Genomic DNA, 27,399 nt, shown 5'->3' with positions numbered 1-27,399 from the left:
ACCAAAGTTTCATAAGTCGCGGTTGTGTATTTACACGGATATTCCTTGGGTTCTGCCCAATGGTGAGACATTTTCATGATTTTTTTTTATTTCTAATATGAACCTAGCACTTTTTGTTATCAAATCATAACCGAATCGTATAAATGTGACTTTGTGGATCATGCACGACTCATTACTGTGTATACCGGAAATTATAGGTTTTCCAAATCGTCCTGGACATCAGTTGATTTGTTGTACCAGATCAACCAAGACTGCAATAATGTCTGTAGTATCGAAATATGTCCAATCAGATGCAAAGTGTCTATGTGGATCATGCATGATCTATTTCCGAGTAAACCAGATGTTCAAGGTTCTTCAAATCGTCCTGGAGTTCAGATAATTTGACCTACTAGATCAACCGAGATTGTGACAATGTCTTTAGTATCGAAAAATTTCCAGACAGACGCACAGTGTCATGTATACCAGATGTTTTAAGTACTCCAAATCGTTCTGGACCTCATAGCCTAGCCTAGTTAGTAAAGGCACGGTATTACTAAGCCGTAGGCGGCGGGTTCGATTCCCGGTCCGGTCGAGGGAATCTTTCGGGCTGGAAATTTTCTCGACTTCCCTGGGAATAGAGTATAATCACAAACGAAGTGACAGAAGACTAACTGGCGAAGAAATCCATTAAAATAATGTGGTTCACTGTAATAGAATTTTCTTGAAAGCTTGTGCCATCATCCACCAGATGGGTTAGTTTTTTTGTTTTGATTTGAACAAAGTTGATTTTGTGTATAATGATTCTTTGACAGTGTGCAAAGAGTGTATCATTTAGTCATTTTTTTATGCATTTCAGTTTTGAGTAGAGTGAAAGAGATAGAAACAAAATATTCTAATACATTTGGTGAAAATGCTATGGAATCTAGTACAATCTAGTAGTAGTGTTGCCATGTGGTACAATCCAGTAGTAGTGGTGTTGCCATGTGGTACACTGAAAAATTGAAACAGCAGGTTAGTCACCAAAGTTTTCGAGCCGCTCCGTCTGTCACTTCGTTTGTGGTATAATTGTGTTTTTGCCACACAATATACAAATCCATGCATTGGTATTGGCATCGAAAGCTCCCGATTTATAACTTTGAGAGTGCATTTAGAACACTAAGTTGAGAGCATGCAATAAGCTAATATGCACTAATCAATAAGCTTGAAATGCGAATAAGAAGAAGAAGAAATCGTTCTGGAGTTCAGATGATTTATTCAACTAGATCAACCATGACTGGGATGAAGTCTGTAGTATCAAAATATGTCCAAACAGATTCATAGTGTCTATATGGATAATGTTTAATTATTTCCACGTATACCAGATGATCTAGGTTCTCCAAATCGTCCTATAGTTCAGATGATTAGTTTTACTAGATCAACAAAGACTAGGATAATATCTGTAGTATCAAATATCGATTTGGAAATCCTAAAACATTTGGCATGATCCACATAGACACTGCAAATTTGTTTGGGCATATTTCGATACTACAGATATTTAATTAGTGATCTAGTAGAAAAATTATCTGATCTCCAGAATGATTTCAGAACCTATAATATCTTGTATTACGTAGCAAAAGGTCGGGTGCAATACACATAGACACTTTGAATCTGTTTGGACATATTTCGATACTACAGATATTATTGGAGTCTTGGTTGATATAGTTGAACAAATCAACTGACCTCCAGGATGATTTGGAGAACCTAGAATATCCGGTATACATGGCAATTACTCGCATATATACGATTCGTTTATGATTTGACAACGAAAAATGTTATGTTCATATTGGAAAAAAGGAAAATGTCTCACATTGGACAGACCTCAGGGAATTTCCGTGAAAATCCGGTGTGAATTATGGAATTGAGATCATTTTTCGATTATTTACCGGATGACAGCAGAATAATCCGTGACGGATGAATTCCACATTTTTTGTGACAGCACAGCTTCGCGATTTTCGCAACATCATTTAATGTTGTGCATCATCACCCTGCTTTAGTTATCGTGATCGAAAATAATATTGTCCATGATTTCACCAGCACTCCAAACGCTGTGTCATATAACTTCCGTAGAGCTGACCATTGCAGTATCGTCCATGTGCTGTCTAATCTAGATTGGGAGCATATTCTAGATCCTGTAGACGTCAACATTGCTGCACAAACCTTTTCTCACGTCTTGGCATATCTCATTGACAGACACGTTTCCAAAAAGATCATCCATATCGACTCTCGTGTCCCGTGGATGACGAAAGATCTTCGCTCGTTGAAAAGAACTAAGAAGGCTGCTCTCAGAAGATTTACTAAACTCCGCACACTGCCACTGAAATGCTACTATGTCAGACTCAACCACGAGTATAAGCGGTTAAGTCGTCTCTGTTTTCAACGCTATCAAAGGAGGATTCAACGAGGGCTAAAATCACACCCGAAATCCTTCTGGAACTTCGTAAATGAGCAACGCAGGGAAGTCGGCTTACCCTCTTCCATGATTTTTAATGGTGAAACTGCTGGAAATCAACAAGACATTTGCAACCTGTTCTCAGCCAAATTTGCTAGTGTGTTTGAAGCCGAGCAACTCTCCGCTAATATCATTACTTCCGCGGCCAGTAATGTTCCTTTGATCAACCAAACGCTCAGCATGGTCGAAGCCACTACAGATACGATTTCTAGAGCAGCATCTAAACTTAAGACTTCAACTAAGGCTGGACCCAATGGTGTTCCGTCGATTATTCTTAAAAAGAACATCACTTGTCTTTTAGATCCACTGCGCCGCATATTCCAGCTCTCTCTTTCCAGCGGCATCTTTCCGTCTTGCTGGAAGACTGCGGATATGTTTCCTGTTCATAAAAAGGGAAGCAAACGCGACGTAAACAACTACCGGGGAATCACGTCGCTGAGTGCTGTATCAAAACTTTTTGAATTGGTTGTCATAGAGTCCCTAAATGCGCATTGCAGGCAATATCTAAGTACAGATCAACACGGATTCATAACTGGGCGTTCCACAACTACGAACCTGCTGTGCCTAACGTCTTACATCACAGACAGTTTGATTGCTCGGACCCAAACGGACGTTATCTACACAGATCTTACGGCAGCCTTCGATAAGCTGAACCACGAAATTGCGATCGCTAAGCTTGATAGGCTAGGGATCGGTGGAAATCTTTTGAGATGGTTTCGTTCATACCTCACGGAGCGCCAATTGACAGTAACTTTGGGTACTTGTTGCTCAGCAAGCTTCTGCGCAAAGTCCGGTATATCTCAGGGCAGCCATCTGGGACCATTGGTATTTCTCCTCTACTTCGACGACGTTCACCATGTTATCACAGAGCCACGATTATCGTTTGCAGACGATCTGAAAGTTTTTCTGCGCATCCGCTCACTCGCCGACTGCCGTTCTCTCCAAAATCAGATTGACATCTTTGCTGACTGGTGTAGTCTAAACCGACTGGTGGTCAACCCAGCTAAGTGTACAGTTATTACTTTCTCACGCAAGAAACAACCGATTATTTTCAACTACAAACTACTAAGCACGACTATCGAACGGGTGCACTGCGTGAAAGACTTAGGCGTTTTTCTAGACTCAAAGCTTCACGGACATTTACTGCTTGAAATCGCTCTATTGCTCTCTCGTACGATCTACGTTGGAATACTGCTCTGCTGTCTGGAGCCCGAACTACAATAATGCGAGCGAATTGAATCTGTTCAACGACGTTTTCTTCGCTTCGCGCTCCGTAAGCTGCCTTGGAGATACCCACTTCGTCTTCCAAGCTACGAGAATCGCTGCCAATTGATCAATGTCGAGCCCTTACGTATCCGAAGAGATGTTTTCAGAGCCTTAACCGTCGCCGATACTCTGCAAGGAAGAATCGACTGCGAAGCAATTCTACAACAATTGAACATTAATGTTCAACCTCGATCACTACTATGCTAAGACTTCCACTTCTTCGAACTAATTATAGCTTAGGGAGCGCTATTAACGGCTTGCAGCGAGTGTTCAACCGAGTAGCGTCGATGTTCGATTTCCACTTGACACGGAATATGCTTCGCCGAAGATTCTCTGCCTTTTTTGCTGACCAAAGGCGCTTGATGCCCAAAGCTAAGTGTAAAATTAAGACTTATAAATTTTTAGTAACTTGACAATGCATTCCAAGTTATTTTCGTTTGTAACTGTAGTAACTGTAGTATATGTATGTCGTCTGTATAATCTGTACTTTTTTTACAACACATTATTGGGACTATTTCTAGTCTGTTGATGCAACCATAACAAATAAATAAACAAATGTTTCCGCGATTTTCGCGACTGAAAGTTCAAATCCGCGAAAATCGCGAAATCCGCGCCAGTTGTAACAGCCCTGTAATTCATATACTAATCATCAAACATTGATTGAGCTTATCAACTTTGAAGGTCATCTCAAATAAGCACTAAGCAAGTACCGAATTTCCGTTCTTTTAAACTTTTAAAATATATTAATAGACAGAAACCGATTTTTGAACTTTGTACAACGAGTGGATCTACGATCCATTTTTAAGCTAGGTGGGATGCATGTTGGTCCCCCGTAGCATGACGACTTACCACCGGTAGTTTCTAGTAGAGAGCTTTGCGTAGCTAGCTGCTATCTATGATATTCTTGATCGGGATGATTCATTGTTCGTAAGGTTATCTCAATCACAAGTGTATAAAATTAACTAAAAATAATCGTTGTTCTCTTCAGATGTATCCATTATAATTACAAAATGTTATAATACAAAAAAAAAAAACTAAAACGAAAAAGCGCATAAACTAAATAAGCGGTACGAGTGAAATAATTTAAGCGCAACCAACGGCAGCTACTTCTGGTTCGGGTGTGTTAAATTGATCCTGGATGAATTAGTAATAATTAAGAACAACGTAACATTTATAAAATATTGCCAACTTCTCAGAACAATCGTTGAACGAAGGAGTCGAGTCGATTTGCAATCAACGCTCTATCGGTTAGATTAGAAAATTATCGGACAGTTCTTGGCGGCTGACATGAGCTTCTTGCCGCTGGCGGTGGTGTTACTTGGCCCTGGGGACCGTATAGTGGTGGCCAACATTGTGGACGAAGCTGTCGGATTACGGAACGTTATCTTGGACGGTGTGCTGAGTGGATTGCCGGTGGTATTTAACTGCGGTAATCCGTGGTTGCGAAACTGACGACGGGTGTTGGGTCGAGTTCCGGCTCCTGCTCCTGCTGTGCCTGCCCGACCGGGCATCAGAGACGAACGATTCGGTGTGTTTGTCTCGAAGAAATTCTGCCATGATGTGGAACAGGATTTAGCAACTGGTCGAAAAAATACTTCATTTCTTGATTGACCCACCTCAAAGTGTTCGTACGATACCGTGTCCGATTGCAATGTGGTACTCGTGCTAGAAGTGATGACGATGTCCGGTCGAGCCTTCGATACGCTACGGCGGGATTTGTTTTGAGATTTGCGCCTTGATCGCTGAATTGAGATAAGAAAATTATTGATTTATTGTTCTTGCAAAGCTGAAGCAGAATAACCTACCCTTTTCTGAGCTGCCGATGGGCCGCCTTTCGTATCGTACACTTTGATGGTCGGTATTTTGCCGGGGGATTTCTGTGCTAATCGACTCTTACCCGCTGACGCCGGAGCTCCGGGTTTCAGAAACGTCCTTGGACTGTTTAAATCTTTCAGTAGAGATCGTTTGATAGCTCCCGTTTTCGGAGAAGCCAATTTCCGCTTGATGCCGGCGGAAGAAAGCTTCGAAGCGGACAGTAGCTTGCTGGCAGAATTTTTAATTAATGCATCTTCGCTTGGCCCCGCTGCAATCCTAGTTCGGCTATTGATGCTTGTGTGTTTCGCCAAGGTTTCTGCCGTTTTGGGGGTTCGCATCAATGCAGTTCGGTTGGCTCCCGTCGGCGTGGCCAAATTTGCCTTCTTCCTTGCGCTAGAGTGTAGTTTGCCTTCCTCACGTTTATTCCACTGTTCCCGGATCACTTCCTCAATACATTCGCCAAAGATGGTAAATTTACGTTTGTTTTCCACTTCGTACAGCTTACATGCTTCCAGCAGCTTGTTCTCAATTTTAGGCAGTTGAACATTGATTCGTTTGCGCTCTTTTTCTTCCTCCAGCAATTTTCCTCCACGATTATTGTAGCGGGATGGATCGTTTGACTTTTGCTCTAGTGACATCATCTTTTCCCACATTTCCTTTCGCTGTTCCACAAGCTGGAAGATAGTTTCATTATTGCGGTAGAATTCCTTCAGATCGTTTAATTCCATTTCGTGCAGAGTCAACAGATCTTCATTGTACACGTCACTCTTAAAAGTTGAGAACCTCGAACGCTCCTCTTGCGATTTGAGACACTTTTCCCACCATTGCACGATTTCGACTCGGGTTCGATCAACAAACGCCTGAATATTTTCCCGTCGTAGACTTTCGCACCGATCCAACTCGGCAAACAACTTGTCGTAGGTGGTCTGCGTGTAATCGTTATACTTTTGGAACCGTTTCACAGCGGATGGACTAATAGCTAGGTAAGCCCACAAATTCTGCAACTTGTCACGAATGCGATCGATGTTGTCTTTCAAATCTTCGAATTGGGACCTAATCATTTCATGCAAATGACGTAGTTCGGTCAAATTGTATCTGGTCGGTGGGAAATTGCGTGCTTCAATCAGTTCTTCCTGTCGATCCGACTGGGCCGCTATCTCCAGCTGGCTCATCATAATCTTGATCTCCCGGCGCATTGTAGCGATGTCATCGAACCGTTGCAACTTCTCCGCACAAAGGTTATCCAGGTACGACCGAAATTCGCATATATCTGCTTCCGATGGCAGCGGATCCTTTTTCAATTCTCTAGGTAATTCTCCTAAATCTGAAATTGTTTAATCAAAATTGACGATACATTCAGAGAAAAATAAATCCATTTTTCCTACCTTCACAAAGCGTCTCCTGCTCGAACAGGTACTCGTCGATTTGATCAAGTCGTAGTTTCAACTTCTCTCGCATAAACTCCAAACTGCGGTCCAAACTGATCTGTACCATATGTAATGGCGTCCCCGGATGTGGTTCCAAATCACCAGGATCCTCCTGCAGTAATCGCTTGAGATTGCAAGCCTCCCGCTGCAATGCCTCGATAGCTTCGACAATCTTGCGCTTTCTGCCCTCACTTTCCTCATATACTTCTTCGAAAAAAGTTTGAATATGTTCCGGCAGCCGGCTCATGTGATCCTGGCAGATATGCTCGTCGAAGATCTCCGACCACAGTTCCTTTATTCGCCGTACCGAAGTCGTTGTTATGTCGTGCGCCTGTTGAATCACATTCCGCCTGTAAACATAACAAAACGTTTCATATTGAAACAGCAACAATAAACAATCTTTTCCTAGAGGAATGGAAAATTTCCCAGATTAACCGTGAAACAATGTCCAGGCAAAACGTCAATCGAGATAATGGGTACTTACTCAATTTCATCCAAGGGATCCATGGTGATAACGGAAGCATCCATCGAATGCTGGGGCGAGAGGGAGTCAAAACAGAATCTCTACTTCCAGCAGTTCAAACACTTTTGCGGGAGGAAATTCCAACCATCCGGTACACTATACAGCCGAATCTGTTAATTCACTTGCAAAAACTAGCCAAACGAACAATAAATTCGCAATAATTTAACTTTATTAGAAGCTCAACGCGTCCTCTCTGTAAACCTTTCTTCATTCGGTGCGAAAAATACGTTAAAATAAATGCAGGATCGAACCGGTTCAAGATGGTTGAAAAACTGGCTGCGGCAGTGCGAGCACTGAACTGCATTTGGTTTAAACCGGTTCTGTTTGAAACGTGTCTGTCGCAGGGTTGAATCAGTTGCAGTGAGATACACGTTAAATTCAAAGATTGACTACTGCCATTAAAATTTAATGCATTTTCAGAGGAACAAGGTTTTGCACCGTCGGGGTTAACCTCAATGTGACAGTTAAGGGCCACACACATTAGATCCGTTTGCGTTGCGTTGACGTAAATTTGACAGTAAGACAATAGATTTAGCTGTCACTTTGCCGCAACGCGTCCGATCCGGATCTAATGTGCGTGGGCCTTTAAGTGGTACCGTGGTACCAACAATCAATACGAAACTAACGAATTTTAAATTGGCTCACCACTTTAGTAGCCTATTGGTCCCAAGCAAACGATTAACGTACCCTATTCTAGTTGAAATTCTATTACTACACTATGTTTGTTTTGATTCACTATGAAAGTTTGACAGATAACATCAGGGGTGTGTGAATTCATGCAGAACATGCAGGGGTGAGTGAAATAGCTTGGGACTGCTTGGGACCGTTGTTCTGGTACTGAGTGAGCCAAAAATAATAATGATTTTCTTCGGGACCCAGTGGTCTTAGAGTTACCTCTATGCTACTACTGGATTGTACTAGCATTTTCACCAAATGTATTAGAATGTTTTGGTTCTATCTCTTTCACTCTACTCAAAACTGAAATGCATAAAAAAAATGACAAAATGATACGCACTCTTTGCACACTGTCAAAGAATCATTGTACACAAAATCAACTTTGTTCAAATCAAAACAATAAAACTAATCCATCTGGTGGATGATGGCACAAGCTTCCAAGAAAATTCTATTACAGTGAACCACATTATTTTAATGGAATTCTTCGCCAGTTAGTCGTCTGTCACTTCGTTTGTGCTAATACCATATACGGATAGAAATCTCCTTATACCTTTTGGCAAATTTCTATTGCTGATTATTCATAAAATGTATAAGTCAACTAATAAGCAGACGCCTTTCAAAAAGTTTATGAAGATCATGTGTTGAATGAAATGTATAAGCGGTCACACATACCTTTTCTGCATTCTTATAGGACCTATGTGGTTTGTCTTATGGAATGTATAAGGCTGATGTAATGGCAAAAATGTATAAGTGAAACACATGAATAAAATAATTGATTTTCGTTTCGTGTAGAGGTAACTCTAAGACCACTGGGTCCCGAAGAAAATCATTATTATTTTTGGCTCACTCAGTACCAGAACAACGGTCCCAAGCAGTCCCAAGCTATTTCACTCACCCCTGCATGTTCTGCATGAATCCACACACCCCTGATGTTATCTGCCAAACTTTCATAGCGAATCAAAACAAACATAGTGTAGTAATAGAATTTCAACTAGAATAGGGTACGTTAATCGTTTGCTTGGGACCAATAGGCTACTAAAGTGGTGAGCCAATTTAAAATCGTTAGTTTCGTATTGATTGTTGCACACAAAAAACAAAAATTGTATCATTAAAAATACTGACCTTTCAATTTAAAAGTATCCACTAATTCGTTATTCTAGCAATGACAACATTTAATACAACTAGGTAGTTTTCAATTTAAAAGTAAATGTTATGTTTTTGTCTTGTAGTTCTAAAAGTGCAAATTTTCAGATCGAAAATTGTTGAGCTGTCAAAATTACGTCTTCATTGGGTGGACTTCTACTCATTTATGAGTAGTTTTAGAATAGTGTGAGTGTATAAAGAGCGAAAACAGTCACGTGTGTGTAGGGATCAAATGAGTTTAGCAAACGTTTGCCTCGATTCCGTTAGTAAAATGCTCGGTAAAATGTGCCCCAATTCGATCTGTTTCAATTCACAAATGGAAGACCACGTAATTATTCATTCGCGGCGATCGAATGCGGCCTGAAACGTTATTTTTAAACCGATTTAATGTGGACAATTTTATCTACCGGCTTGAGTGTTTGGACCTGTGGAAAGTTCCGCCATCCATCAAAAATAGGAACATGGAGCGGGATTTTAATAAGAGGAAGCATAGTCGCTCGAACACACCACATTCGAGACAATCTGCCGGATTGCAGATAAAATGATAGTAAGTATAGGCACCATAACGCATTGAAAATAAATTATCTGAAGTAAAATCTTCCCCTTGTTTTTTTTAGATCCAGAACAATTTCTCGTATCCGTTAGATCCCTCGTTGGATCCCCAGTGGAAACATTCCTATGCGCATCTGAAAGTGGCCAGTAATTCGGTGGAAATGGCCCGTTCGTCAAGCAATCCACATTTACATTAGAAAACAGATTTACATATAAACGGGCCTTTGGACTAGGAAATATCGCAAATCGCGTCGTTTGCTGCAGCTGCCCGATCAAGCATTCTTGGATCGGAGGATTTAGAAATTATTGAACAGTGCATAATAAATGTATTTATTAACCTTTCTATTACATATTAGAAACTGTAAATTTTACACAGCACTAGAACTTAAAATAAAAAAAAATAATATTTTTATGATGAAAATTTTGTTATTTCAATTGAAAACTTTGACATGACATTTCAACTGTATCAAACTTTCATGCCAAAAAGTTTGTTGTTAAACAAAATTAAACCAGTATTAATTTCAACACTGTAATGCTTTTCATTTTACAGTTGTACAATTTATTTTGAAATTTTAAACTTTTAAAAGTAGTAAACGGGCAACTCTTAATGTGAAAGTTGGCTGACTTTCATTTTAAAAGTGAACCGCTTTCTACCAAAAAGAACCAATGCAAACTTTTAATTTTAGAAACGATCTTTTTGATTGTAGTAATGATTTTTTTTTTGTGTGTGCTAATACCCCGTTCACATTACAGCGTATATCACGTGATATACGCTGTGTTGCAATGAGCACTCATACTTCTAGATTTCACTGGAAATCCTACGGATGAGTGCTCATTGCAAGACAGCCTATATTACGTAATATAGGCTGTAATGTGAACGGGGTATAAGATCAATTAATCAATAGAACTAGAATATTGCTTTTGATTCTAAAAACTAGTTGAATTTGAGAAGCACACGAAACATAAGGGTGATTGAATTTCTGTTCGATTGCAATACTTTCAAAACTAATCTAGTAAGAATAAGAAATCCTCAGAAAAAAATCTAATGGGAATGTTCGTTTGGCTCGGATTTTGACAGTTCATTTGGCTCAAAACATTCTCTCCGCTCATCTCTCCTTCTACACAGAAATTCAAAACAACACAAAATTAAGTTCTTTTCACTCATCTCCCATGTTCCGTACAATAAGCCAAATTTGGGTAAACCGGCTCAAAGTAGTTTGCATTTAAGCACGGCAAAAAAAATTACCCATCGCTAAGTAATTTTCAATTTTTTCTACCCAAAATTAAGTTCAATTAACTCAAATTTGGGTATATCGCATATTACTCAATTTTGGCTTCTTGTACGGAACTAGACGGTTGAGTCGAATCTTTCGTTCTATTTTTGACAACAATAGCGAGAGGAAATGAAACGGACAGAGGTCAAATAACTCAAATTTGAGTTTAAAAAACCCAAGCGGTGGGTAGTTTTGTTTTTCTGTGTAGTATTTCTACTCTTAAGTATATTCTACCCAAAATTAAGTTTAATTCACGTAAATTTGAGAATATGCAATTTACTCAAAAGTAACTTATTGGGCAGAACTATATCGTTGGGTTGAATCTCTCGTTCCTATTTTGACAACAATAGAGCTTTTTGACGTTTAATCGGCGCACACTACTGCACCATTTAAAACGAACGAGTGCGAGCAAGAGGGAAACAGATTAGTGGGAAAACAAACCGTGCATTCATCCATGTGTGCTAGATAGAGAAAGACTATTAAACCATTAAACGTCAAAAAGGTCTATAACCTGGGGGGGACGTGCTGTCAAATCAGCCTACTGATCATCTTGTATGAAACTGGTTCCAAACGTAAACAAACGCTGTAGGTTTCTTATGGCTTGTTTACGTTTGGAACCAGTTACCCGCATAAGCGCGAACCATAAATTGACCTTACCTTAAATGGTTAAAATTGTTTATAATCCCTGTTAAACTTCAACTGAAATGGTTATGGAACTTTACATGAACGTTTAATGATAAAGTTTTAACCTTAAGTATTATAGTTTTTTTGGAAGTGGACCTTACAAATAATGGGTTGTTAAGAACCATTACCATTCAAAATTCTTGTTTTTTCCATACATTTTCGGAAAGAAAACTATACTAAAACCTTTTAGCTTATGGTTTGAGAACATTAATGGTAATGGTTATGGTAACCAGTAAGGTCCATGAATGGTTTTGAAACATCGATCAACTTTATGTGGAATATATCGCGAATTGGTTGCCTGTAAATTACTGATTACCAATTCACGATATATTCCACGTATTGAGCGGTTGAGCGATAATACAAAACCATTAATGGACCTTACTGACTACCATAACCATAACCATTAATGTTCTCAAACCATAAGTAAAAACGTTCTAATAAGTTCTTTTTCCGAAAATGTATGGAGAAAACAAGAATTTGGAATGGTAATGGTTCTTAACAACCCATTATTTGTAAGGTCCGCTTCCAAAAAACCATAATACATAAGGTTAAAACTTTATCACACAAACGTTCATGTAAAGTTCCATAATCATTTCAGTTGAAGTTTAGCAGGGATTATAAACAATTTATAACCATTATCGGTAAGGTCATGTGATGGTTCGCGTTTATGCGGGTATGCGAGGTAGACGACGATTGTTCGTTTTTGACAGCCACCTCCCCCCTTGTCGAGCTCGATAACGAGTACAAGTGAGAAGCTGAAGTCAATATTAAGTAAAAAGAACTCAAATTTTGGGTAGTATTTTTTCTCCGTGTGTTGTGTATGTTTTTGTTTACCCGGTCTTTGTTCTCTCTGTATCTGTTTCTCTCTTTTCCGCTACCTGTATCGACCACTCTTCAAAATTGATTTCCTTCTGACAATTTGAAATCTGCCATCTCTTTTACTCCCATGCATTTTAAACTGAGCTGTGAGTTTGACGCTTCGACGTCACACTTACTGTTGCGAATATAAGGCGGGAGAATGAAAGAGATGACGAATTCACGGTACCAGATCTGTTTTCTTTGACATATGGTATGCAACGACTGTGCCGTTGCGCAACACTAGTTATTTCGGTCGCACTCACGGCTAATCTGTCACCGGTAATTTTTCCATTATCATTCTTTTCCCGACTTGGATTCGATCGTCGATTGGCCATTTTTCTAATCCCGCGGTGGACCGTGTGTTCGATTTTAGTGCAAATTCGTTTCCTGTTTTCTCGTTAAAAATCTGATCTGTTTTACCTTTGTTGTGTGCTTGCTTCAACTGCTGTGAAAATTTCCCGTATTGGAACTGTTGCCGTTTGCTTGGTTCCGCTTTGTTTGCTGCTGCTCCATAACTCACTGCAGCAGTACTGTTTGCTCCGTCAGCAGGAGGGGGAGTACTTTCCGCAGGATTCGACTGGTAGTTGTTTGGTGGGCACCGGCACGATGACGTTCAAGTTAATTAGCAGCGCTAAGGCTAACGGGGTTATTCCGGTTCGCAAGTATCGTTCGGAACGTACAGGATTGACCGTCATCGTAGGTGAAGTGGAAGGTCAGTATTCAGAATGTTTTTTTTTTGGAAAATGGTGAAACAATATGGAAGAAAACAAAAATTCTATTGTTTCAGGTCCGCTTGTGAATGGATACTTTGCGCTGGCAACGGAGGCGCACGATGACGATGGTTTGCCGCATACCTTGGAGCATTTGATATTCTTAGGTTCGGAGAAATATCCCTACAAAGGCATTCTGGATCTGGTTGCTAATCGGTGCTTGGCATCCGGGACGAATGCCTGGACCGATACCGATCATACTTGCTACACGATGACAACGGCCGGAAGCGGAGGTTTTCTGTCATTGCTACCGGTTTATTTGGATCACATTCTTTATCCGACTCTGACGGACTCTGGCTATGCAACGGAAGTTCATCACATCTCCGAGGATGGGGAAGATGGAGGAGTGGTTTACTGTGAGATGCAAGGGCGGGAGAATACTGGTGAATCACGGATTCATCTGGATATGCTTCGAGCTATTTATCCGAACTGCGGGTACAGTTCGGAAACCGGTGGAATCATGAGTAATTTGCGAACCAGTACTAACAACGAGAAAGTTCGCGCCTATCATGCTGGGTTCTATCGTCCGGATAATCTTCACGTCATTATTACCGGTCAGATTGAACCGGAGGACATTTTCAAGGCATTAGAACCGATTGAAGATAAGATCATCTCCAAAGGAGAATTACCGGCTTTCGGTCGTCCCTGGCAAACACCGGTAGCTCCGTTAGCTGAGTCGAAGGACACTAAAATCGTCTACCCAGCGGATGAGGAAGATTGTGGACTGGTGAATGTGGGATGGCGTGGACCCAAGGCTACCAACGAATACGAGGAGTTGACCGCATGCTCCGTCCTCTTGCGTTACCTGTCGGATACATCGGTCAGTCCGTTGCAGCGTGAGTTTGTTGAAATTGAAAATCCTTTTGCCAGTCGAGTGGGATATAACATTGCCGAGAACTCGGAATCGTTGCTGTACATTTCATTCGAAAATGTACCGCTGGACAAGGTGGATGCCATTCACGGGAAGCTCAAGCAGGTGCTGGAAAAGTTGGGCAAGGGAGAGGAGAAAATCGACATGAAACGCATGGAAAGTGTGCTGGAGAGGTACATTTTGGAATCGTTGAGCAACTTGGAAAGCAATCCGCACGATAACGTGGCATTCCACGTTATCGGAGATGTTCTGTATGGAGTCGAGGAACAGGACGTAAGTTTCTGTGTCGCATATAGGTGCTGGATTTGTTGCTAACTGACTTCTTCACAATTGCAGTTTGATAACCGCTTGAACTCGAACCGATGTCTGCAGACACTGAAGGCGAAGCCGGAGGACTTCTGGGTTGGTCTGCTGAATAAGTACCTTGTAGATGTAAGTAGATTATCAGTCCCGTACAGTAATTGTCCTTGCTATCTTTCTCCGGTTATCTTCAAGCGAGAAAAGGTGCATCTAGCTTTAGTTTTAGTACACAATGGGTCAAAATGGAACCATAGACCGAAGCATTCAAATGTTTTGGCACTGTAGAAATGTATCAAACTCGCAGATTGAAATCAGGAACTTGGACACATTTTCAAGATACTTAAACCGAATCTGTTTTTGACTTAGCGGCTCCGGCGGCGCAGTGGTAAGCGTGATTACCTCTCACCCCGGCAGGCCTGGATACAATCCCAGTCGGCGCCGCCGGGATGTTCTGAGGCATAACATCTCTGATCACGCCTTCCTTCGGAAGGGAAGTAAAGCCGTTGGTCCCCGGTTCATGAGTTGATGGGTCGATAGGTAGGGTCAAAGTGTGGGAGCTGCCTCTCTGGCGCCGGTAGCATTGGTGCTCAGCAACGAAAACAAGATCGACGGAAAACAAATCATGGAAAAAAAAGTAACAACCTGGATCGGGTATCAAGATTGGCTCTGCCTGTCTTCTGCCAAATGTCAGTTTGATCTTTTGTTTTAACCCTCTCCTTCCCATGGTAGCACAGGTGATCCAGCACTTTTCGGTCCGTCTCATGTTTGTCAATCTACCATTAAATACTGCAGTGCCTAATTTCGTGCATTTCGCCAACATTTTGCAGTATAGGGGAAAATCTACTTCGGCCTAATCACCCATTCCCGGCCTATCGAGCACAAAACATCAAATATATCTATGAATTCGGCGTGAACGTGTCAAACAAACATAACGATATTTCTATTCAATAGCTGCAAGACGAAGTGTTGAATAACGCAAAATAAGATCTCGAAAACCAAAGGCGCACGCGAATTCACTTTTCTTTCCGTTCGATAGACCAAGGAGAATCCCAAAGGCGTTTCAATGGCTAATAGGCCCAAGAAAACCCGTAGGCCAAGTTGAGCCGTCAGAAGCAGTTTTGCATTTTCAACAATAAACGAATATTTCGCGACCCCTTATCAGAACTAACGAACATATGGAAAGGTAAATAAATTTGGAAGACATCTGTAATAATAACATTCCGTTTGGTGCTAAACTACGCTAGATTAAGAAATACTAAGTGCAGGTTGTGCTTAAATAGGCTGGGAATAAGGGAAGTTAACCCTATTACAAAAGTCAATGAAACAACCCGTGAAGTTAGCAAGCTCCGGCCAATAGCTTTGACATGCTGTATGGCCAAGGTCCTGGAGCGAATGGTCAACAGGAGGCTAAAGCATTTTCTTGAAGCCGAAAACCTGCTAGACCATCGACAGCACGCCTTCCTTCAAGGGTACGGAACGTCAACTTATTTCGCAACATTAGGGGAGGTTCTCAAGAGTGCCAACGATAGCGGTCTCCATACCGAGATCGTCTCGCTGGATATATCGAAAGCTTTCAACAGGACGTGGACGCCCCTCGTCTTAGAGCAGCTTGTCAACTGGGGGCTGTGTGGACCCATGGTCCACTGCATCAAAAATTTCCTGACCGATCGTTCTTTCAGAGTCGCAGTTGGCAACACGAGGTCCCAGCTTTTCAGAGAAGAGACGGGCGTCCCATAAGGTTCAGTTATCGCCGTTACCCTCTTCCTTGTGGCCATGAACGGAGTTTTCGGAGGACTGCCGAAAAATGTTTACATTTTCGTGTATGCTGACGATGTACTTAGGGGCTGTTCATAAACTACGTAGACAGTTTAGGGGGGGGGGGGTTGACAATTATCCACGGCCTATACAAATTTTAAAATTTTTGTATGACAATTGTCTACGCAGGGGGAGGGGGGGGGTCAAGAATCCCAAAAAACTGTCTACGTAGTTTATGAACAGCCCCTTATCGTAACTACCGGCCCAACAGCAGCACGTAACAGGATCAAGGCCAAGGCAGCAGTCTCCGCTGTAGCCAGGTGGGCCAGCGCGGTAGGTTTCCAGCTTTCGGCCACCAAAAGCGTCAGGTGCCACGTGTGTCCATCCCGGCACCGTGTCAGCGGGCCACCTATCAAAGTTCAAAGCCAGCCCATACCACTGAAGAAGACGGTCGGTATTCTGGGGGTACTTGTTGACCGGTCCCTCAACTTCGAGCAGCACTTTAAGGCATTCAAGAACGACTGCTGCAGTAGGATCAACTTGATCCGCACCATCTCTCGCCCCCACCGGTCTAACAATCGCGACACTCGTTTCCGGGTTGCAAGAGCCGTCATCCATAGTCGCCTACTGTACGGTCTTGAGATGACGTGCATCGCCACCGAAAAGCTCGTGCAGATACTAGCACCAACTTTCAACCCCTACGTTCGGATTGCCTCCGGTCTTCTTCCGTCAACGCCCGTCAATGCCGCATGCATCGAAGCGGGTATTCTGCCCTTCCGCTATCGTATAACCGCAGCAAATGCAACGAAAGCCGCTGCCTTTACAGCAATGACCTCCGGAAATGACAGGATCTTTCTCCTCGATGAGAGGAACAGACTCCTCCGCATGACTGCCAATTCGGAGCTCCCTCCAGTGGCCAAGGTCCACTGGTACGTTGGCGCATACATCCACCAAAACTCGAGAGTCGGATAAAGAGCAGGTTCAAGGCTGGAGATTACTCTGCAGCGCTGAGGAGAACAGTAGCCGAACTACTAGGCGCGGATTACGCAACCCATGCCCACATATACACGGACGGATCGCTTTCTCGAGCCGGGGTCGGAATTAGAATGTCAGTCGGAATTTCAGCACCGATGAGTAGCAGTATACCGCCACAGTGCTCGGTTTTCTCCGCTGAAGCTGCGGCCGTCTTTGTTGCCGTTACAACACCCTCGGACCGGCCCATTCTGGTGCTATTCGATTCGTACAGCGTGATACAAGCCCCTACATCTAAGACCCTGACTCACCCCTGGATACAGGGTATTGTGGAGGCCACACCTCCGAACACGGTGTTTTCCTGGATCCCTGGGGCACTGCGGTTTCCCAGGAAATAGCGAAGCCGACAGCCTGGCAGTCCGTTACACCGACGAAGTGCCGCTACAGGACCAGGCATGGAAAATCATTTGCATTCAATTCGTGCATTCATTTACATTCATTTGCCCTTAACTTTTTTTATCAACAGAATTCCGCAAAATGATGTATTGTACTTTTGTAGGTTTTGTTATAAGCTACAACTTTTGTTAACAATTTAAATCCATATCTCTTATGCATGACGAACCAGAGATAACAGAAGCCACTACTGTTTTTCAATGATTGTATTTTACATTCACTGAAAAACAGTAACAAGTTCTGTCTGCTCTAATTCGTGATGCATAAGAGATACTGATTTGAGTTATGGACAAAAAATGTAGCTTATAACAAACCCTACTAAAGCTCTGTACATCATTTTGCGGAATGCTGTTGATGAAAATAGTTAAAGGCAAATGAATGTAAACGAATGCATGTAATGAATGTAAATGATTTTCCATGCCTGTACAGGACATAAAGCGATGGATAGTCAGCAACATGTGGGAAGCCTGGGAAGCAGAGTGGGGCCAATCAGTGGTTCCCATCAACGGAACAAATAGCAAGTGGACGGATATGTCGAAACTACGGAACCAGAATGTGGTTTCTCGTCTTAGGACAGGCCATACAAGGATCTCACATAGTTTTGGTGGGACGCAGTTCTACAGAATGTTCTACGTTTGCGGAACCTCTGCATCGGTGGACACATCCTATGCCTGTGTCCGCAATACCAACAACTACGGGAGCAGTACGCACTTCCCAACAGCATTAGGAACATACTGGGCGACGAACCTTCCACTTTACTTATTTATTTCCTCAAGGACGCTGGGCATTTAGGTCCTTTTAACTTTCTTTTGGCTGTCTGGACATCTCGGAGTCGGACGGGGGATTACCCCTCCTACGGTGGAGCTCCGATCTCTTTCAAAACCCTACATAACTTTGATGTACCAGATTGTTTTTTTCTTGTTGCCTGTATTGTTAGTCTTTTTACTGGAATCTGTTTTAATTACTTCTATTTGAGTACATGTGAATTGTAAGCCAACTCCGCAACAAAATTTGCAGGCAGAACCCCCCTATGGGGCCTCCTATTTTACAGAGATGAACTAGCCAACGGCTAAAAATCTCTCTAATAAAGTTAAAAAAGACTCTATTACTTTTTTTTTTCTTCATTAAAGAGACTTTCAGCCTTGGGCTGGTTCGTCTCTGGGAATCCCAGATGGAGAATCCCCTATTTGAGGGGGGTGGGAATTCCAGAGGGAAATTACCCTAACAACATAGTTTGGATCCCAGAGGGGATTTCCGAAAAAGGGCGTGGGGCCCCGGAAACAGAGTTTTTAGCTACGGAGTTTTTAATTTGGTGGCCCTGGAAGGGAACATCCGAGGGTGGGGCTCCGAAAGGGGTCCCTTAGTTGCTTAGTGGCTGTCTTAATACTGTCATTTTGTTGGAGAATTCCGTTTTCGTTGCGTTGGTCTGTATAGTTGCTGATGTGGGTGGTTGGTTGTGAAATTCTGGTTCCGAGTGTGATCTGGTATGGTGGTGATGATTATGATGGTGAGTTAGGTGATCCGATTAGATCGAACAGCTCAACTCCCCGCAGGAAAGCTAAAAGGGCTGTAATTCTGGTAGAATCGTTACCGAGGGCATCGCTGATGCTTCCCGGGATGTCGTAGCGGGTTCTTGGTGCTTCGTATTTCGGACAGTGGCAGATAATGTGATCCACCGTTTGAGGAATTCGGCATAGATCACAGATCCTATGGAAAGGTCCGTCTCCCTTGTAGTTGTGGGAGATGTTTGTATGATGTGTTCGAAGTCGGGATACTATGACCTGCTCTCGATGTATCGGTGACCTGAGTTTGACTAGTTGGTCCGCTTTTACGTTACCATGAACCCCGCAGTGTCCAGGTATCCACACAAAGACTGTGTTGTTTGGCGCGTGTTCCTGTATAGCCTGGATCCAAGGGTGTTTGCTCGTATCGGATTCCAGTGCGGCTACCACACTAGCGGAGTCGGTGAAGATGGCTATTGGTCGGTCGTCGGGAATGGTGGCTGCAATGAAGGCGGCAATGGCTTCCGCAGAGAAAATAAAGCACTGATCCGGGAGTCTATGGTATTCCGCGAGGTTTGGACCGAAAATCCCGATTCCTACCTTTCCCTGGGCTACCGAGCCATCCGAGTACCGAATGGTGTATCCTCCGTATTTCCGGTTCTGGAGTTCGAGTACCGCTTGTGCCACCAATGAAGGATTGGCACCAGCTCTGAATTGGTGTTTGATTGTGTGGTCGGTCAGAATCTTCGGCATGTTCCAACCCCTCGCTCCGACCCAGTAAACCTTGGATATTGGGGGGGAGAGTCGGGTTGGATGCTTCCATGAGTGAATTGTTCGCCACCGTGAGGAGGGAATCTTCCTTGTCGTCTCCTGATGTCTGCTCGTAAAGTCCGATGGCTCGTTGGCAGATAGTTTTGGAGATGAAGCGATCAAAAGGGAGCAGTCCTCCTTCGATGCAAGCAGCTATTCCGGGGGTACCTGGCAAAAGACCCGAACAGATTCGGAGAGATTGTTGATAGACCGGCGCTAACTTTTCGATCAATCGGGGCTTGGCAAGGAACGTAGCTTCGATTCCGTAGGTTAGGCGTGAGTTGATGATGGCTTTCGCGACTCTATTACTAATTTATTAATTTATCTAAATTAATATTTCGGGAGTCCTTTTTAATTGGGTCGTATGTCAATAAGAGAAACGAGGTGTTTTATTTTGGTGAACAAAAAATTGTTTATATGTATACTGAATGTACCTGTTGTCACTGTTTGTATTAAAAACTGATTGTAATGCCATTGCGATATACCTCGTTCGTTACGACAACGATGACACTTTAAACATTTTAGTGACTATCCACCCCCAGTCACAAAGCCCTTAACTATTCCCTATTGACATTCCGGCAGGGAAAGTACGTCGTGGTTCGTGCCGTTCCCAATATCGATGAGCAGAAACGATCGGCCAAGGAGGAAATGGATCGTATCGAGCAACAGCGAGCCACTCTGGGCGAGGAAGGTTTGGCCCAAAAGGGCAAAGCGCTGGCCGAAGCCATGGCTGCCAACGAAGTGCCACCACCGGACGAGATGTTGACTTCGATTCCGGTTCCTTCGACCGATGGTATCAAATTCCACCCGGTGCAGATCTTCAAGGCGACGGATGGGAAGAATCCACCCGGGTTGGACCTACAGAAACTGCCAGTGTACGCCGAGGCGTACCATTTGCATACCAATTTTTGCTATGTGAGTCGTGTTGTAGTTTATTCACTTGTGTGAAATAGTTAATGGAATTTGATTTCAGATCATGGTTACCATGAATACGGAACCTGTCGAACCAGAACTTCGTCCATATTTGCTCCTGCTGATGGAGCTGCTCACGGAATCTCCCATTCGTCGGGGTGATGAGTTGATTCCGTACGAGGCGGTCGTTGCTGCACTCGAATCGGATACCATCGAAACCGAGGCACGGTTGGGTATCGAAACGAGAAGCCGCTTCAGCCTGGGTCCGTTTGCCAACAGTGCCACGCTGTGTATGCAGGTCGTACGGGGCAAGTACGAAACCGGTATCAATTGGATTGCAGAGCTGTTGCACAAAACCGAATTCACCCCGGATCGAGTCAAGGTTTGCGCATCGAAAATGGTGAATGATGTGGCTCAGGCCAAGCGGGAAGGTAATTCCATCGTTAGGGATTTGCTGAAGGCTATGTATTATGAAAAAGGTAGGACCATGTGCTGTAAATGTGTTACCCATGTTCTCTCAATCATAACAGGCTTATGTTTTGTTTCAAACAGATAGCAACATGCGCGTCAGTTCGCTTCTCAAGCAGCAAAAGTTCTTGAGCACGTTGATCGAACAGCTGGATAGCGAACAGAGCGCTGAAAAGGTAATTAACAAGTTGAACAAAGTGCGTGAGACTATTACAAGACCGGAGAATCTCGGATTGCACATTGCGGCCGATTGGGAGGAGATGGCTATGCTTCAGTTCGATTTGGAGGCACCCTGGGCGAAATTAGTTCCATCGAAGGGTGCTTCAGAGAAACAGTAATTAACGCTCGAAAATGGGAGGTTATCGACAAAATTGTGACATTTTGCTTTCTCAATAATAGGCTTATTGTTATCCCTGACTGGAAATTGATGAACATGGACGGCAATCTGGTTGACTCCACCGGTGTTGTAGTTGGATTGGGAAGCGTCGAAAGTGCCTTCCTTTATCAAAGCTCGAAAGCCATTACCGACTTCAACGACGAGGATCTGGCTCCTTTGCTGTTGTTCTTGCAGTATCTAACTCAGCTCGAAGGACCCCTATGGCGTCAAATTCGAGGTCAAGGATTCGCCTATGGATACAACATCGTTCCCCGACCTAACGAAGGATTGCTCTACTTTACGTTATATCGTGCAACTAATGTGGTTGCTGCCTACAAAGAAGCCAAGTCAATTACTGTAAGTACCCATGAGAAGAAACGGGAGAGGAAAAGTTCGATCTAAACAATTTACTTCCAACAGGAAAAGCAACTGCAACCGAACGCGGAATGGGACTCGACCCTGCTGGAATCGGCCCGGAGTTCGATGATTTTCGAAATCATCGCACGGGAAAAGAGCATCGGAAACGTGGTGGTGCAGTCGTTCTTGTCAAGCTTTAAGCAGGTATCGGCTGGCTACAACCAGGCACTGGTTCGACAGATCTGCAAGGTCAGTGAAGCCGATTTGGCCCGGGTCGGCTCCAAATATGTGAAGCAGTTGTTTTCGTCCGAAGCCAGAACGGCGATTGTTTGCCATCCGGATAAAGCAGCGGACATTGCATCCACTTTCAACCAGCTCGGTCACAACCTGAAGGTGGAGCACAGTTTGGAGGGGAGCATCCTGGCCTAGGTAGTGTTTGTGTAAGTTTTTTTTTTTTAAATACCTACATTGCGTCAGTCAGCTTTTGTCGATTTTGTGGCATTTCGTTAGAGAATATATTAATTGTAGGTATTTGTGTTTAGAAATGAACGGTAGGTGTGGTAGTATTTGCGACCGTCTATTACGTACTGTTTTCGAAGTCAGTTGATACAGCGACTTGAAATAAACTTAGTTGATAAAGCAATCTAATAATCGTCACGTTTTGAATTTGGAATATCACGAAATCATCTGTTTGGAAGCACTTGAGCTTCATCAGTAGGACGGGTGAGGCATATTAATCTTGTTCGTCACTAATCTTATCCATCGATTTTCAGCTTTTCGTTGATTGAACGTTATACCAATGGAGGTAGAGGAGAACGGGGGTAATATGCGCATGTCTAGAAAATTGTAAATTGAACATAGGATGGGGGCCCCCATCCCAACAAACATTGGAAGCAAAACAAGAGCTTATTCAGACATTTTTTTGTCCCGTCAATATTTTGTAATTTATTTATCTCATTGAAGGGTGACATTACATAAAAATAAAATTTGCATCAGCCTAATTATAAATCAATATACATGGAACACATTAATTATTGTTTGCCTTACTGTTCTTGTTGTTGTTGTTAGTCGTGTATTTAAAAGGTTTTACACTATTGTGCATTCGCCTCTTAGAAATGCTTGCTTTACTTTGCCAGGGAGGCGACGGGAGGTTTGCTTCCGTTTTATGCCGTGCCCACTACTTCCTTTTTTCTTCCAATCCTGTTTCCTTCCACAGCACCAGCCGCTGACTTTTTGCTGCTTCTCTGTATGGTCTACACAGGGCTGGTCACTATTTCCCTAAAAATAGTCACTAAAGTCACTTTTTCACAACTAAAATAGAGTGCAATGGAAAAATATCAACACCATTTTTAAATTGAATACTTGGCACTAAGGAAGTCTACAGTAGTTATGACAAAATATGCATATCTGTTGATAAATTAAATTTTTTTAGCTAGGATGACCAGTGAACCGCAAAAATTCAAGGACCTTTGAAACAACATGATCAGTGCTGATAAAAATCATTCCTTCTACACTCAACTTAGCTGAAATGAAGACAACCTTAACAGGTAGACCAACTACCTGTATGCATTTGAATTTTGGCATAAACACATTCTCTTGTGTCAAGGCAACCCCTGAGTATCGGAATCTACATTTGTTTTTGTTCATTCGTGGTTGGATGTTTATTATCGCCTCCCGACCAACCGTTCGTGAAACTTCTTCAAAGTTCTTCATACAGAAATAAAGTGAAAAAAATAATGTCGGCAATTTTTTACTTTAAATTTTCTATGATTTCGATGTACACATTTAAAAATCTTTATTGATCGATACTTACATTTAAGATTATTTTTTCATCGGTCATATGATAGTAATTTATAAAGGTGCCATACTAAATTTCTTTTAATTTCGATATGTCACATGGACTTTAGTATTCTTTACAAATATTTATCAATAAATACACTGATGGACATAAGTATTCGTCGTGCACATGTATCATGTTTTCGTGATATTTTTCTAGGCGGTGTGATTTTATTTCGTAACAAAGTGTACTTCAAATAAAACAACCAAGGTTCATTCGCATTTCCGTTTATTAAAAATCCAACAAAACGAATGTAAGCTGATGATATTGAGAAAACATTAACAATTACTCTAAATTCAGCTGGACAAAAGTATTCGTCATTAAGAAAATCTCTCTGGAAAATCATCATTGGGGAAATTATTCAAATTATTAATAACTTGTATTTAATCCTCTTTGTCTGATGACCTCTTTCAATCGGTTTTGCATCGAGTGAACCAGTTTTTCACAGACCGAGGGTTCGATCTTATACCATTCTTCACGAAGGATTTCTCTCAACTGTTTTTGTGAGGTTATGTGATGTTGTCGAACGCGCCGATCAAGAACATCCCACAGATGTTCGATTGGATTCATATCCGGTGACTGGGGTGGTGTTTTGAGCTGGTGAGGAGTATTAGAAAGAAGCCAAAGACGTACAACTTCCGCGGTGTGCTTCGGGTCGTTGTCTTGTTGGAAATAGAATTCGTCCCCTATGCCCAACTTTACAGCACTTTGCTTCATATTTTGTTTCAAAATATTCAAATACTCCTCTTTTTTCATGATTCCATCAATAAACACCAATTCCCCAACACCAGATGCAGCCATACAACCAACAATCAATACGAAACTAACGATTTTAAATTGGCTCACCACTTTAGTAGCCTATTGGTCCCAAGCAAACGATTAACGTACCCCATTCTAGTCGAAATTCTAGTACTACGCAATGTTTGTTTTGATTCGCTATGAAAGTTTGATAGATAAAATGAGGGGTTATTGGTTTTTCATATGTTTCGAGGGGTGAATCGATTAGCTTGGGACCGAAGAGAGTACCAGAGCTGAGCCAAAAAGTTGAGCACGTTATTTCGGGACCTTCTAGTCTTAGAGTTACCTCTATGATACAACCCCAGACCATCACTGATGAACCCCCATGTTTGACGGTAGTTTGGATGTTCTTCTTCTGCAGCTCAGTGCCTGGTCTCCGCCATACCAGAACTCGTCCATCTGATCTATAAACATTAAATTTACTTTCATCGGAGAATAGCACTTTGTTCCAGAAGCTGGTTGGGTGATTCTGGTACTCTTTTGCGAAGTTCAATCTCTTAGCCTGATTAACCTTACTTATTAAAGGTTTTTTACGGCACACACGCGCATTATACTGGGCTTTATTCAACACTCTGCGCACTGTTCTGGAGTTAACTTCTTTTCCACTGAACTCCAGTAACTCCGCTCGCACTTTTGATGAAGATACTTTCGGTTCTTTCCCAATAATTTGTACAATTTTTCGCTTTTCTCTGTCCGTCAACCTGCAGGGACGTCCTGTTCTAGCCTTATTGCTGAGGTTTTCGCCATTTTTGTATCGTTTGATTATGTCCTGAACCGTTGTTCTGGGCCTACCAACACTCTCAGCTATTTCGGAAACAGTTTTTCCCAACTTAAACAAATTCAAGATGATTTTTCTCTCTTCCACCGTAGTTTCTTTGCCTTTTCTACCCATTTTTTTTTTAAATCGGATAAAGATCGCGCAAGAGCAGTCGAATTTGACAAAAAGTAAACATTAGTGAATGGAAAATGTCAAATTCATTAATTTGCAGTGTTCCCAGATTTTTGGCTTGGATATTAAAATAATCTCAATTCCGTGACGAATACTTTTGTCCACCCAAAAAAAAGGATACTGAAGTATTTTATGGCCAGTATCTACGAAAAATCGAATGGTTCTTTTATAACTTCGACTCATCAGTTAAAGAACAATGCGGAGAGTCTTTTTCACTCGAATTATTACGTTGATAGTAAATACAATTTCCGTAAAGTAACATGAACAATGATAATGAGCGTGTGACGAATACTTATGTCCACCAGTGTATTTAAATACTGATATGAGAAAAGTTGGCTTCGGCAATACCTTAGCCTATTTTCGTCAGGGGGGTAAACAAAGTCTTAGAGCAGTCAAATTTTGCCATTAGTTGCTCTGAAACACAATGTATCCACATACCAAAATTGAGCTCTCAAGGACGTTGTTTACCCCCTGTCGATAATAGGTTAAGGTATTGCCGAAGCCAACTTTTCCCCTATCATCGTAACTTTGAACTTTGACAAAGAACAACAAAGATTGTCATCGATGCACATTAGAGTGATGCAAAATTTGAAATTTTCGCTCCACAATACTTAAACGATTCCAAATCGGATCCTGACTAACCTCTCAAAATTTGAACCCATTTGGTGAGAAACTGAGATGGCACAAACCATTTGAAGTTTGTATGGGAATTACTATGGTAAAACCAAGATTTTTGTTCATGTCTATCTAATAATTCACCATATCGGTCTGCTTCAAAAGCTTTCAACTTTACTTGTAGGAAATTTTCCCAGCTACAACTTTGCTGAAGACCACTTTTTTTTTAAATTGCAAGGATCGAAAGTTATCCATGGTTCAATGCGCTGATGTCTTATGATCATGCTCATCCAACTGCTCAGCAGGTATCATTGGTGTTTCTGGGGCGTTGAATAGGACACAAAAATCATGGCTACTATGTCACACTGCAAAATACAGTGTTGCCTACAGAGCAACTGCTTGTTCATGTCATAAGTTAACCAATTTGTTAAATAATTAATAACTTTTTCCTGTCTCGTTTTACATAGAAACGATCTTTAGCAAAGTTGTAGCTGAGAAAATTTGCTATAAGAATGGATATCGAACTGTTTTGCAGCTCAAAATGGAAAAAGACCAGAAGGCAATGAACAAAAAGTTGAGATTTCCCATAGTAATTTACATGTAAACTTCAAATGGCTTGTGCGAAGTCTGTTTCAAACCAAATGAGTTGTAACTTTGGGAGGCTCATCAGGACCCGATTTGAAACCATTTAAGCACTGTGGAGCGAAAAAGTCAAATTTTGCATCTGTCTAATGCACATTTATAATCTCCTTGTTATCGATTTGCATCGCTGGTTAAAGAGAGTTCGAGACACACCAGGTGATAGATGGCAATGTTTATATTATTTATCGACATATTCGGCACTTCATCGGAAGAAGCAATCTGCCGGTAAATGAACGAGAAGACCGATGGCCGCGACGCAGCAAATGTTTATGTGTTATATATTTAATAACCCGTGATAGCATGCGTGGTGGGATTCTCGGCATTTGGA

The 27,399-nt window shown here is 42.1% G+C and overlaps 2 protein-coding genes across 2 annotated transcripts; one reads left to right on the top strand and one right to left on the bottom strand.

The window, feature by feature from the left end:
• Positions 1-4,540: 4,540 nt before the first annotated feature.
• On the bottom strand, positions 4,541-7,720 carry LOC135701910 (protein regulator of cytokinesis 1-like). The gene is made up of 5 exons (XM_065222858.1): positions 7,460-7,720; positions 6,934-7,325; positions 5,539-6,872; positions 5,350-5,475; positions 4,541-5,283 (listed from the first exon to the last, which is right to left on the bottom strand). The coding sequence occupies exons 1-5, from the start codon at positions 7,501-7,503 to the stop codon at positions 4,987-4,989; spliced, it is 2,193 nt and encodes a 730-aa protein (XP_065078930.1). The 5' UTR covers positions 7,504-7,720; the 3' UTR covers positions 4,541-4,986.
• A 5,273-nt stretch (positions 7,721-12,993) lies between these two features.
• On the top strand, positions 12,994-22,873 carry LOC135701930 (uncharacterized protein C05D11.1-like). Its single transcript, XM_065222876.1, has 8 exons — positions 12,994-13,396; positions 13,472-14,598; positions 14,662-14,757; positions 20,700-21,032; positions 21,091-21,508; positions 21,582-21,831; positions 21,897-22,230; positions 22,294-22,873. The coding sequence occupies exons 1-8, from the start codon at positions 13,291-13,293 to the stop codon at positions 22,657-22,659; spliced, it is 3,030 nt and encodes a 1,009-aa protein (XP_065078948.1). The 5' UTR covers positions 12,994-13,290; the 3' UTR covers positions 22,660-22,873.
• Positions 22,874-27,399: the final 4,526 nt, after the last annotated feature.

Source organism: Ochlerotatus camptorhynchus, unplaced genomic scaffold (assembly GCF_037179485.1).
Source record: "Ochlerotatus camptorhynchus isolate MF236.1 unplaced genomic scaffold, CSIRO-AGI_Acam_v1.1 ptg000180l, whole genome shotgun sequence".
Classification (NCBI taxonomy): domain Eukaryota; kingdom Metazoa; phylum Arthropoda; class Insecta; order Diptera; family Culicidae; genus Ochlerotatus; species Ochlerotatus camptorhynchus.
Note: the sequence above shows the minus strand (reverse complement) of the source record. Positions and strands in the feature narration are given on the sequence as shown.